We start from the raw sequence: 13594 nt of genomic DNA, 5'->3' as shown, positions 1-13594 counted from the left end.
ACTGAATAAAATACACGTATCTTAATTCGGAACACTAATTATTTTAGTACATAACTAATTAAATATAGCCAACTTAATAACGAAAATATATGCACCAAATAAACTTTTTATATACGGGTATAAAAGCGATTAATTTGATTATCCGGTTCGCGGTTTAGGCAGAAATCCCCCCCTCCACGCACCCCGGGCGGGTGTGCCGTACTTTTCACTTCCCCGCGTTTAGCGGCGAAGCGCACTAACAGGAACCGTCGAAATTCGTCAAGCGTTTACGCAGAAATGGCGAAATAAAAGATGCGGAAAACTGTTTAGCGTTCCCTTCGTTGGACAATGACTTTTGACAAGCATCAGACTCTCTTTACAGGACCCCCGAGGGGTCGACACAAATGTTGAAAAGGGGGAGCGGTTGACCTAAGAGAGACTGATATTTGGAAATCTCAGAGACCGCGCTTCGGCTATCTCCAAAATACCGAAAATTCGGCTCGCACGGACTTGTCTGTTCTGGTCGGCCAAATTTCTCGGTAACGAAGTCAATAAAAGTAACGGAGGAAACAGAGTGAAACGTTTTTCGGCTTTCCGCGTAAAACAAACAAAGGAACGTATTAAGTTCCATTTATCAAGCACCCACCCCTTCGTTTTAGGTCGAAAATCGCAGTTATCCTTTCGTTGGAAAATTAAGTTTCGAGAGAAATTGGCCACTTCGCGCTAATTTCGCAAACGGAGGAGAAGGAGGGAAATTAGTCGAAAACCGATGATGCGCGTCCGACTGAGAAAAACCAATATTGTTTAAATAGGAGCGCGTGCTTTATCGGCGGGGTTTAAATTGGACAGTCATTTTGGGAAACATAACAATCGCCTCCGTGTTTTCAATACGGCATTATAAACAATGATTGACTTTCGATTGTTTTAAATTTCCCTGCCAATGTTGCCTGATTACATTTTGCCAGTGATGGGCATTCTTGGTAAAGAACCGCTCAGCTCGCGCCCGCTCGTTTGCTCCTTTCTTTTCCCTCTTTTTTGAGTGGTAAAAGTTTTGGTCATTTTTGACCGGTGAATTTTAGCTCTTTCTTGAATGGTGAATTTATTGCTCCTCTCTTTTGGCTCTATTTTGAGCGGTTAAAGTTAGGCTTATTCTTGAGCAGTTAAAGTTAAGCTCATTCTTGAGCTATGAATATTAACTCTTTCTTAACCGGTGAAATTATTGCTCCTATCTTTTTGCTCTATTTTGAGCGGTTAAAGTTAAGCTCATTCTTGAGCTATGAATATTAACTCTTTCTTAACCAGCGAATTTATTGCTCCTCTCTTTTCGATCTATTTTGAGCGGCTAAAGATTGCTCATTGTTGAGCGGTGAATTTATTGCTTCTCTCTTTTCGCTCTATTTTGAGCGGTTAAAGTTAAGCTCATTCTTGAGCGGTGAATTTTTCCTCATGTCTTTTCGCTTTTTTGAGCAGCAAAAGTTTCGCTCTTTCTTGAGCGGCGAATTTTTCACTGCTCTCATTTGCATTTTGTACTCTTTTAAAAAGATATTTTACCGCTCAATTTCTCTCAAAATGACAAAAACCGCTCAAAATGAGAGGAGCGCGCCCATCACTGAATTTTCCCAAGAAGGGGTATTAAAAGTCAACGATCTACACTCTCAATCGCCAGGCAGATTTGTATTATCAATTCAATAGAGAATTATTGTTACGATATAACAGCTATTGGAATGTGGGAATGTAAATTCAGCAGGATAATTCGATAATATCTGACAGGTTACACAATGTATTTTGCCATCCCACAGCTATTCGCTTTAAAATGGTATGGTTTTTAATTGGAGCTACAACGAACTATTTCGAAAGCAATTGTTACCCTTAAGAAAATGCTACATTAAATAGCAATTATCGGTTGATTACTAACAGATATTTTTATAACCAAATAATTTCTATTTTGTACTATTTTTTAGTTAAATTTATATCTAAATCAACCATAAAATTTTGAATTTTCAACTATCGCGTTATAATAATATTTAATTCATTTATGAATTTTTTTATTAATTAATCATTTGGCGCAATATCAATTTATGTTCATAAAATATCTTTTAAATTGGTAATATTAGCTGTAAAAATCTGTTCTAAATTGGTAATATTAACTGTAAAAATCTGTTCTAAATTGGTAATATTAGCTGTAAAAATCTGTTCTAAATTGGTAATATTAGCTGTAAAAATCTGTTCTAAATTGGTAATATTAGCTGTAAAAATCTGTTCTAAATTGGTAATATTATCTGTAAAAATCTGTTCTAAATTGGTAATATTAACTGTAAAAATCTGCTATAAATTAGTAATATTAGCTGTAAAAATCTGCTATAAATTAGTAATATTAGCTGTAAAAATCACTTATAAATTGGTAATATTAGTTTTGAAAATCTCTTATAAATTGGTAATATTAGTTTTAAAAATCTCTTATAAATTGATAGCAATAGTTCTTAAAATCTGATATGAATTTATAATATCAGTACTTAAAATATCTTACAAATTAGTAACATAAGTTGTAAAAATCTCCTAAAAAATTGTAATATTAGTCCTAAATATCTGTTATAAATTGATAATATTAGTCCTAAATATCTGTTATAAATTGATAATATTAGTTCTAAATATCTGTTATAAATTGATAATATTAGTTAATAAAATATCTGTTATAAATTGATAATATTAGTTAATAAAATATCTGTTATAAATTGATAATATTAGTTAATAAAATAGCTGTTATAAATTGATAATATTAGTTAATAAAATTTCTTATAAATTAAATTGGTAATACTAAAATATAAAAAATCACTTATAACATGGATATATTAGTTCTAAAAATGTCATAAATTGGTACTATTAGTCTTAGAAATTGGTAACATTAGTTCTATAAATATCATCTAATTTAATTCTATATGAATGAATGAATGGTTTTATTTGGTTTTCGTATAAAAACGAACCGTTTTACAACAGGGCGACTCCGCTAGGGGGAGCTCAACCAGCATTTTGAAAATCAAATATATATTGAAATTACAGAGATTAAGATATTAAAATATTAAATAGCTACATTCAAATTTAGAAAATTATTTCTCTTTTAATATTCGTTGTTTCTGCCAGTACCACTTACGTCGTGGCGGGTGCCATGTAGAATCGGTGAAGCCAAGAAGATCTTGGGGGGAGGTCAAATGTCAATAAATGAAAATTGAAAATTGGCGTGTCACTGTTTTTATTCCATTGAAAAAAAATAAATAACAAGGAGGAATTAAACAGTACGTGACTAATTATATTCTGGGAAATCAGTCGCCACCTCTTCTTTGTTGTTGTCGGCTCTGCGTATTCGGGCTATCAAAAGAACGTTGATCCAATATACATTGCCTACCCCCCACCCCCGGGCCAGCTTGCTACGAGTTGCTGAAAAATCGAGCTTCTATATTTCACTGAGATGACGCAATATCCGAGTAATGTTGAGAGCAGGGCTGGGGGGATCGTTTCTATAATAAAGAAAAATATAGTCCGAAGCCGCCGGCTTTATAGAAGGGGTGGGGGTTAAATAGTGTTATTATCGCTACCCTCACCCGATAGCGTAGTCAAAGGCGGAAGAGGGAATAAATAGCGGCGTACTAAAACGTCGGCTAACCTCGATGAATAAATTCGGTAGCGAAGCTTAAATACAAAACGCGTGTGAAACGTTTTCGGCTCCTCATAACCATAATAGTGACATTTTCTTTTTTTTTCTGTTGGTGTTGTAGCAGCGGCGGCCGCAAGAGGCGTCCGAGTGCCGACGATGACGTCATGGACGACTGTATGGCAGCCATGGTGCTGATGAGTCTCTCGTGCAGCCCTAAATCTCCCCGCTTGCCGGAAAACGGTAATGACGAGATTTTCATTTTCACTGGCTCGTTTTAAATATTCTTTCTTATATTCCGAAATGATTCGCGCGAACTTAAGCCGACTTCTTACTTACTTTAAACGCGTACGTCTAGAAGGGTATGACCTCTTCTATACGTAACCAAGGCTTTAGAGAGATTAAACTAGCTTCTCTAATAACTCCAAACGCCTACGTCTAGGACTATAAGGATATACCTCTCCCATAAATCTAATGGCCCATTATTATATTGCATCCTTAAACTTCCCTAAATAAATTTAATGGGGAGGGGAGCTTCTATGAAACCCCTCTTTTTTTTTCATAGAAATATCCCCCTCGCGTCATTTAGGACGGCCGTTTCAACCCCCCCACATTAGGGAATAAAATGAAATTCTATTGTCGGTAATATTAACTTTTGAAATAAAGGAAAGGGGGGAGAAGAATCCGAATTTAAATCCCCCCCCCGGGGGGAGGGTGTTTTTAGAAAGTTTAATTGTTTACGTCACTCTCTCTGTATCTTTGTCTCTCCCTTTGTGTCGGTATGCCGTTACTAATCTATTGTTTCGCTTATGTCATTTGAATGTAAGAGGAGGATGCTAATCAAAATTATTTTAGTTTTGTCTCGAAGCACGCGCCCGAACTGAGTTCGAGGTATTTATATTTTTGCGCTGCCCTTAATTATACTTTTGAAACCAATTTAGAGTTAAAGCTCCTGGAAAAGTTAATTAACCGCCAAAATTTCGATTATTCATAAAATTATTGGCGGCTATAAAACCATTTAATATGCCAAAAATAAGTTTTTATTCGGAAGATTTTAGGTTATGGATTTAAAACAAATATGAAATTTCTCATCCATTTTAGAGTTAACCATTATTCGTACCTTATCCGCTCTTTAACTTCATAGTTTAACCTTCAATTTTGGAATGATAATTGAGCGAGGAAAACCTAGAAATAGTTTTAAATAAAATACAAGAAAGTAGAAACTAATTAGAAAAACATATTACATTAATTAAATATTAAGAATAAGAGTTTTTAATATATTACATTAATTAAATATTAAGAATAAGAGTTTTTAATATATTACATTAATTAAATATTAAGAATAAGAGTTTTTAATATATTACATTAATTAAATATTAAGAATAAGAGTTTTTAATATATTACATTAATTAAATATTAAGAATAAGAGTTTTTAATATATTACATTAATTAAATATTAAGAATAAGAGTTTTTAATATATTACATTAATTAAATATTAAGAATAAGAGTTTTTAATATATTACATTAATTAAATATTAAGAATAAGAGTTTTTAATATATTACATTAATTAAATATTAAGAATAAGAGTTTTTAATATATTACATTAATTAAATATTAAGAATAAGAGTTTTTAATATATTACATTAATTAAATATTAAGAATAAGAGTTTTTAATATATTACATTAATTAAATATTAAGAATAAATTTTTACATTGAATTAATGAAATATTAAGAATAAGATTGTTTTAATATATTAAATAAATTAAATATTAAGAATAAGATTGTTTTAATATATTAAATAAATTAAATATTAAGAATAAGATTGTTTTAATATATTAAATAAATTAAATATTAAGAATAAAACTTTAATATTAAATTAATGAAATATTAAGAATAAGATTGTTTTAATATATTAAATAAATTAAATATTAAGAATAAGATTGTTTTAATATATTAAATAAATTAAATATTAAGAATAAATTTAATTAATGAAATATTAAGAATAAGATTTTAACATATTAAATTAATGAAATATTAAGAATAAGATTTTAACATATTAAATTATTGAAATAAGAATAATTACTTAATTAATATTTAACTTAAAACGCGAATAAAGAGTGTTAACCACGTATTAGTCCACCTGCAAGTCATTTAGCTATCTACACAAGCACTGGCTTCATTTCCTCTGCCAATTAACATCGCCGCGATTGCTAAACGGAATGTTTATAAGAGCGACAAACGAAAATCAAATCTCGTATTTCGTCCTATTTCAAGACTGCAGGCGTAGTTTTCGAGTCGAGTCGTGGGTGCCGAATTGGCTTATATCTGTTCCGCGTTACGCTTACGAAAAATCTAATGTTTCGCTCGTCAATCGCAATAAATTATTCACGTGAAAAGGAAGCGGTGAAATTAAATAGTCCAATTTCGTATATTCGGTGCGTAACAAAAAAAAATATTTGTTGGGTCAACGCGCGAGGCCGGGTAATTTCCGGGCGGGCTCGGGTCGCGATAGTTCCGGGCTCGAAAGTTTTTAGATTTATCCGAGGGTCAACATTTTCATTTTCCAACTACCTCGGTAACATTGCCCAATTGTAAGGAACGAGTGTAATAATATTATATTCAAATTAGCGTAATTACGGAAAAGAGTTAAAATGACAAATTTCCGTAAGGGTATTTTTCACCGCTACACGCGCGTGCCCGAAACGGAAGCCGGACTACAAGGGGAATAACACCATTTTTGTTTGACGTAAATTAGGGTAGATTTTATAAAGGTGGGAATTAGCCTAATAGATCCTTACGAAGAATAAATTAATTTTAATTACGATTTCCTTCTCTAATTAGTTATAACATCTTTAAAACACGTCCGCTAAAGAGGCTAATTGCTATTTTCTTGGTATTCTCACGGAAAGAAAACTTATTATATTTTTATTCGCCAAAAAGTTTCTTAAATCGTTTAAATTCGCCTTAAAAAATTCCTGTTCACGAAAAAAAAATCTTAAAAAAGGCGTTTTAAAAAATATCTCGGTTACAAGAAGCCGCGATTTCAAACATCAAAACTGACCAAGACTCGTCCATCCTTCGCGATATTACGGGAACAGCCTGTACCTTCGTCGGTACCTTCGTTCTTTACCGTCAAGTTACGACTTGTAAACGCGAAATCGTTTAAGCGTAAGAAATCCCAGTGTTTCTCATATGGGGATCTAAACACCATTATAACCGGTGGCATCTATAAAGATATCCGAGGAATAATGTAAAAGCGAAGCCCATAGGGGGGAGAGATAAGGGATTTAAGTTATCCCGAAACCCGCAAAAAAAACGACGGACGAAAACAAAAAAAAACCAAAGGATTTATATGGGACAATGATAACGGTTACCCGGCAACTAGGCGAAAAAGCTTAGCATATATAATCTCGAATGCTAATCTATTTTAACGTCGTGGCCGTAGAAACTTTTCAAAACGAAATCTCGTAACCTCAAAGAAACAAAATCGGCATTAAATGAGGTTAGAAAAGATAGCGATTTTTCTAATAGCAGCCACGCTTAAATTTCTCTCGTCAGTTCACTTAACAAAAAAAAACCAAAGTTTTTACATCTAAAAGTCCTATTTAAATTTATCGATTGGTATATTTTTTGTCGCAATTTTAGCACACCAAATCTTTTATCCATTTTTTTTTTTTTGCTAAACGCGCGGTATAAAAAAAATGTAAATATAAGAAAAAGTGGTTTGGTTGAAGCCATAGCAGTTGCGTCATGTGTTTTATCAATAGTATTTTTCTTGGGAGATTTCGATTAGGAGAAATATATAGCGTGACTAGACTGGATTACGATATCCTTGTTTACATCCTCGTATCGTTTTCAACCAAATTCCGGTGAAATATTTCATTTCGGTACGAAAATAATTTACCCCATCAAAAATTTGCTTAATGTCGCCGCATCACGGTCGTAATTATCCGGAAATGACGTCATAAAGGCTCGGCCATTCCCTCAAAATATAAAACGGAAATATATTGTATTCTATACGACCGTATCGTACTGGATAATCAATCTGCTATTTCTCTTTCGAAAAACTAGCGAAACTTGGTAGCGTAGGTGGAGGGGGAAAATACCATCGAAATAAAAAAATACGCTTGAGTCGTTTCGGGGAAGATGCCTTTTTTTACCCTAATTTTTCACATTTATATTTATATTTCAAATAAAAATAACTCTTTTTTTGTCTTACTACGACCGACTTTCTCGCTTGATCCGTAATAAAAAATATACGCATCTGGCTAAGAGTATTTTTTATTAAGGAAGTGGAAATAGACGTGTTAAGAGAACGGTAGAAAACGTGTAGGAGAAACTTGTATTAGCTCGGACTTAACTTTATTGAGTACAAACTTTACTCTTACAAGTTTTCCTTACACGTTTAGAAGGGTGGACTTCACTTATTTAATAGACTGATTAAGCAAGCACCAGAAAACGTGTAGGATAAACTTGTATTAGCTCACCCGTAACTTTATTGTGTACAAACTTTACTCTTACAAGTTTTCCTTACACGTTTAGAAGGGTGGGCATCCCTTATCTAATAGACAGATTACGCAAGCACCAGAAAACGTGTAAGATAAACTTGTAGGAGGTGCAGGCTGTACACACAAAGGTCAGCTAGGCTAATACCCAAGGCACCACCTTAGGCCTAAGTCATCAAGCGACTTTTAAAACCATTAAATCAGGTGGCCGGGTTACAACGCGTAGGAGGGTGGTGGCAAGCCCTGTATGCCACGCGAGCCAACAGCTCCCTACACTAACTATTACCGTTAACCTCTACAAGTTTTAATGGAAGGGGAAATCGAAGAGCTCGACGGAAAACCCCTTACACCAGTTGGGAGAGAACTTGCAAACTCAAGTTATTAAGTTCCCCTACCCGTTTTCTAGAGGTGGCCTAACCTATCTAACGTTATACGTCCAACGGGTACGCGTAACGGCAGGGATTGTATTCTAGAATTAAAATAAATTTTAATAAAATTAAAGAGGAATTTTATTTTCCAAAAAACAAGGACGCCAACATTATCTTTCTCGGTCTCCCACCCTAAATACGGAAACGAGAAAAAATATCTAAAGCAGATTGAAATTTTTAGCTCGTTTAATATTCCAAGGACGGCAAAAAATATTATCTTAAACCGAATCATTTTACGAATTAAACCTCGGATATCTTTAATATTTTAAATATAAACGTGAAATTTGGAAATTTACGGTCCCTTTTACCGTTAACAATTATTATTATTATTATTAAGTTGAAGCCGATAATAAAAACTTTTCCAAGCGCGAATGAGTAACATAGCGGCCGGGTAGAACTATATAAAAATATATTTAATTAACAAGGACGAAATAAAATGAAATTTATCGGGTGGAAGTTAAAGGCCAGAGCTAGAAGCTGCCGTCACTCGATAAAGAGGCTAGAAAAACCACGCGTACTTTACCCGTCTAGCCGCCTTCGCGGTGTAGAGTCAAGGGACGTGGTACGCATCCACCTGCTTGACGCGGGCTTTCTCCGTTTATCGCAGGGGTGGGGGGTTTACCGGCGAAATTTAGCGGCGAATAATTGGACTCCTAAATAAGCGGGCTCGGCGTTCCTAATGGCTTTCGCTACGGCGACAATTTTCTACAACGGATTGGCTGTCCGAACACCCTGAAAAACGCTGACGCGAATAAATAACTCAGCTTAGCCAAAATGTAATCTACGAGCGTTCTCTTCGCGGAGAGAATAACTAAACGAGGTGTATTTTATGTTAATTTCATTCACTATAGCGAAGTCAACGCGTTGTACGATTTGGTTCATTAATTATTTAAATAGAGAAAAAAATAAATCGATTTATTTTTAATAAGGAAGAAAGCGTGATTGGCTTAACGGTGGATTTGGGGGGATGAAATTGATTATAAGCTGGTTTCGGGCTAATTACAACAGGTTTTGCCAATTAATATATTTCCTAGAAACGCCCTAACATACCCCCCCCCCCCCCCTTTACAAGTGGCTAGTGGTTTTATGCTTGGATTGAAATACAATATTTATATTGTAATCGATATTCTCAAAGCTTAAAATTTCTTATTTATTTAGTCGTTATTTATTTTAAATATGGAAAAAGAAATTTTAAAAATTATTTCTATATAAATTTCATCAAGGTGGTTAACTCAAATGGTTTAGTGGTGACATAGAGATGGAGAGAGAGTTTGATGCGAGTCACTCACGGATGACCTGTACACCGAGTTCGCGTACTTAGTACTGTTAAAGGTACGGATTTTAAAGAGTTCACGAACTCTTATTAGCACAGTCAGAGGTACGACATGTAGTGTACACCGAGTTCGCGGAGTGACCAACCCCTCGGTTTGAAGCCATGTGAAATCTACCATTAGAATAAATAGTGTTGTTAATTTTCCGGAAAAATAAAATGCGGATAAATTTCCTGAAAATTGAAACAAAAATTACTTTTTTTAAGGGTTTTTAATGTTTGTAACTTTTTATCGATATAAAATGTCTAATATCAGTAAACATACTACAAAACATTAATATTGTTACATTGTTAATCGGTTTAAACTAGTCTAGAGGTTTAGTTTTACTTTTAGATTCGAAAAAATTAGGTGAAAATGCCGCTTTATTTAAATTGCAAACAATATATTAGACTAATCATATAATGAAAACTTTTTTTTATTTCTTTCGGAAAAATACGGAAAATTTTCCGGAAAAAAGGCCTCGGTTATTTTCCGGAAAATTTTCCGACTTATAACACTAAGAATAAATCTACCTGTTGATTGGAAGGTTTCTAAATAATCGTATACGAAAATTAAGCAACCGAAATTGATTAAATAAACCGGTTATCAATAAATTTAAATCCTATATTCAATCATTTTTTTAAATCGTCGATTTCGACATCGAAAAAAAACCGCACGAAAGATATAATATTACATCGCACGTTTATAACAAAAATAGCCTTTGCGCGTCAACTCGTCAAAAGGAAATATTCATAACATCATATTTTGATAATAACGAGAGAAAAAGCGAGCAAAAAATGTGATATAAATCAGATAAGGAAACGCGAACGTTTTTAATTAGACGAATACCCCCGTTCGCGGGCGCAACAACGATAAGATATAAGAAACGAAGAATAGAGCTCGCAAATTACGTCGATTACTCTCCCGAAAAGCTCGTAATTACACGGCGAACTCATTATTACGCTTTTATCCCGCGAAGAAAAAAAACTGAAAAATAAAACGTGAAATGGCAGGAAAATTCGTGCCTCGAAGCTAGCTTTTAGGTATACCGGAGCGTTTATTACATTTCGGTACGTACAAGTGATATAGCCGACCAAGAAAATGATGAGAAGGGTAGGGGCCAAAAGCGGGTGAGGAGAGTTTTGACAGTTGAAATATTGAGGCAGGGGCCCACTTTCTCGGTTAATCCTCAGCGTGGCCCGGTTCGTAATAAGCGCGCCGGCTACAGGGTGCAAACCTGTCCACCGTTCAATAAAAAAAAAGCGTGGGGGTCCCGCCGAGTTACGGTTTTTCATATTTTTTCTCTCTCTCTTAAGGGGAAAGAAGTTAAAAAGTTTTTACTTTCCCGTTTGAATCAACAGGGCAGAAAGAAATTGGCTTTTTCGCTGTTGGGATCTTATTTTGGGAACCACGTAACTGCGGAATTGAGGTTTTAAACGCCGGTGGTTTTTAGTGCTGGAAATTTTTAAACATTTTAATTTGGGAAATTTATCAGTATTCAATTTCGCGAGACGCTGAAAAGTATGAAATGTATATGGTTTGTATTATTTCCTAATCATTTGTATATTTGTAATAATACGGTTTGGAGTGTTAGATTTTTTTAAAATTTCGCAATAACGTAGATACGAGGTTCTTGAACGGATTAGTAAAATATAAATTTAAATATAACTAGTGTTGTAAGTCGGAAAATTTTACACGGAAAATGACCGAGGCCTTTTTTCCGGAAAATTTCCGTATTTTTCCGAACAAAATAAAAAAGTTTTCATTCCTTGATAAGTCTAATATATTGTTTGCAAATTTAAATAAAGCGGAATTTTCGCCTAATGTTTTCGAATCAAAAATTAAAACTAAACCTCTAGACTAGCTTTAAACTGATTAACAATGTAACACTATTAATGTTTTGTTGTATGTTTTGTTGTATGTTTATTAGATATTTTATATCGATAAAAAGTTAGAAACATTAAAAACCCCTAAAAAGTAATTTAAGTTTCAATTTTTAATTTTTCCGCAATTCGGAAAATTTTCCACATTTTATTTTTCCGGAAAATGAACAACACTAAATTTAACTATCTTATATTTAAAAAATTAATGTTTATAATTATAATAATAATACGAATATCAATAAAGCTATTTCCAAAATTTAACCATAACGCAAGATACGAGGTTTTTGAACGTAGCAGAATATCGTATATTTATAAGCGTTTGTTTAATAATAATACGGAATTAGAAATTATGGTTTACGATCAAATTTGGCAATAAAGTAGATAAGACATTTTTGAACCGGTCGGTGCACGCGCGAAGACTTTTGGAAAAGCTTTGGAGAAGATTGAAACGCGTCCCCCTCCCGACTCCCATCTCTGGTTAAACTGGGTCTAAAGGACAAAACTTCCCGATTATTTTTTCTCATTTTATTACGGAACATTCAACATAAAAAATGAACTGAGACCCAAACAAAACGATGAATTATATAGAAATGTCTTACGCGGGGGAGAAGATACCACCCCCGAAGATAAGGAACGGAATCAACTAAAAAAATTACATTTATAAGAAGAAAGTATTAAATTAAAAAATCTGACAATAATGAAAGTTTTGGCTTACTAGCCCCTGTAGAAATACTTCACCCGCGGAGCACCGACGCCCAGGGTGAAGCTAATTTACGCGGCTTGACCTACTAATGTTATCTCTACAGGACACCTCTAAAATTAATAGATTATATTATCTTGAAAAGTTTCTTTGGTAGCGTAATTAATAACGTACGTAAAATTTCATATTTATATACGAAATCTCAGGTTACTAACAGCGAAAGTTACTTATTTTTAACGTTTATAGGCAATAAAATCAACGGAACGGGCCAAGTTAACGGACACCGTCCATCAAAGCCTAAACTAGGAAATATGCCAAATTCTTGTATTTAATATGCGGAGAAGTAGAGGCTGGTTTTAACTGACGAAAAATCGCATTGCGCTCTTTTTCCGTCGTTGGGCGCATTAACTCGTAGTTATTTTCCGTTGCGGAATATTTTGGTCGACGGATTCCGCATAATATAGCGGTAAAAACCGGGCTTAAAAACGGCATTGAGCGACAGGATAACAAAAAAAAATGCGAGGCCTTGGCGAAAGAAAAAAAAACCGCCTTTAACAACGCACTAGAGACGCTTGAAAAGATGGCCAAACGAAAACCATCTCGGGCGAGCATCTCAAAGTCAGGCTTTTTATCGCGCTGAGGCCAAGGAGGGGGATATTTTATTATATTGGCCATTCGTAATCTTTCGGGGCAAAGCGTTTTGCATTGTTGCCAGCGGTAATAAAAGATAAATTTATCACTAGTGCTTTTTTCCCCAACCATATTATTAAATATTTTATTCTCTTTAAAAATTCTAAAACGTAATTTCGCTCTGTTGAAAAATTTCGCCAGCCACCTTAGCAGTTGAACAACAATATCGAGCCGTATGCGCTTTCGGTTTACTTCAGAGCCATCTATAGGTCGAAATTGTAAACTCTATTTCTAGCTGTGTTTAAAACAGGGCTGGCACAATTTTGCCAAGTATTGTTTTCCTGTTAAACACCGTGTGGAAAATCGTACTTCTATGGTTTTTTTCACCTCTAGTGGCGAAATTCAATAAAAAATAAATAATAAAAGCGGTATATTCTTCTATTCTATTCACTCTTCTTCTGGCCTTTTTTCATCTCTCCTATTTGCAATGACCAAATTAGTCACTTAATA

General features: G+C 34.0%; 1 protein-coding gene across 2 annotated transcripts in view; it reads left to right on the top strand.

The window, feature by feature from the left end:
* LOC149936260 (zinc finger protein 704-like) overlaps positions 1 to 13594 on the top strand; it is a 69574-nt gene that overhangs the window by 2777 nt on the left and 53203 nt on the right. The window contains exon 2 of one of the 2 annotated variants that reach the window (XM_090180719.1): positions 3753 to 3868. In XM_090180719.1, the coding sequence (XP_090036845.1) occupies positions 3753 to 3868 (116 nt within the window). Of the gene's footprint in view, positions 1 to 3749; positions 3869 to 13594 lie in introns of both variants that reach the window. The other variant, XM_090180718.1, reaches the window with a different exon arrangement.

This window comes from Leiobunum rupestre, chromosome 7 (assembly GCF_980474605.1).
Source record: "Leiobunum rupestre chromosome 7, qqLeiRupe1.1.hap1, whole genome shotgun sequence".
Classification (NCBI taxonomy): domain Eukaryota; kingdom Metazoa; phylum Arthropoda; class Arachnida; order Opiliones; family Sclerosomatidae; genus Leiobunum; species Leiobunum rupestre.
This window is presented reverse-complemented; position numbering and strand designations above follow the sequence as displayed.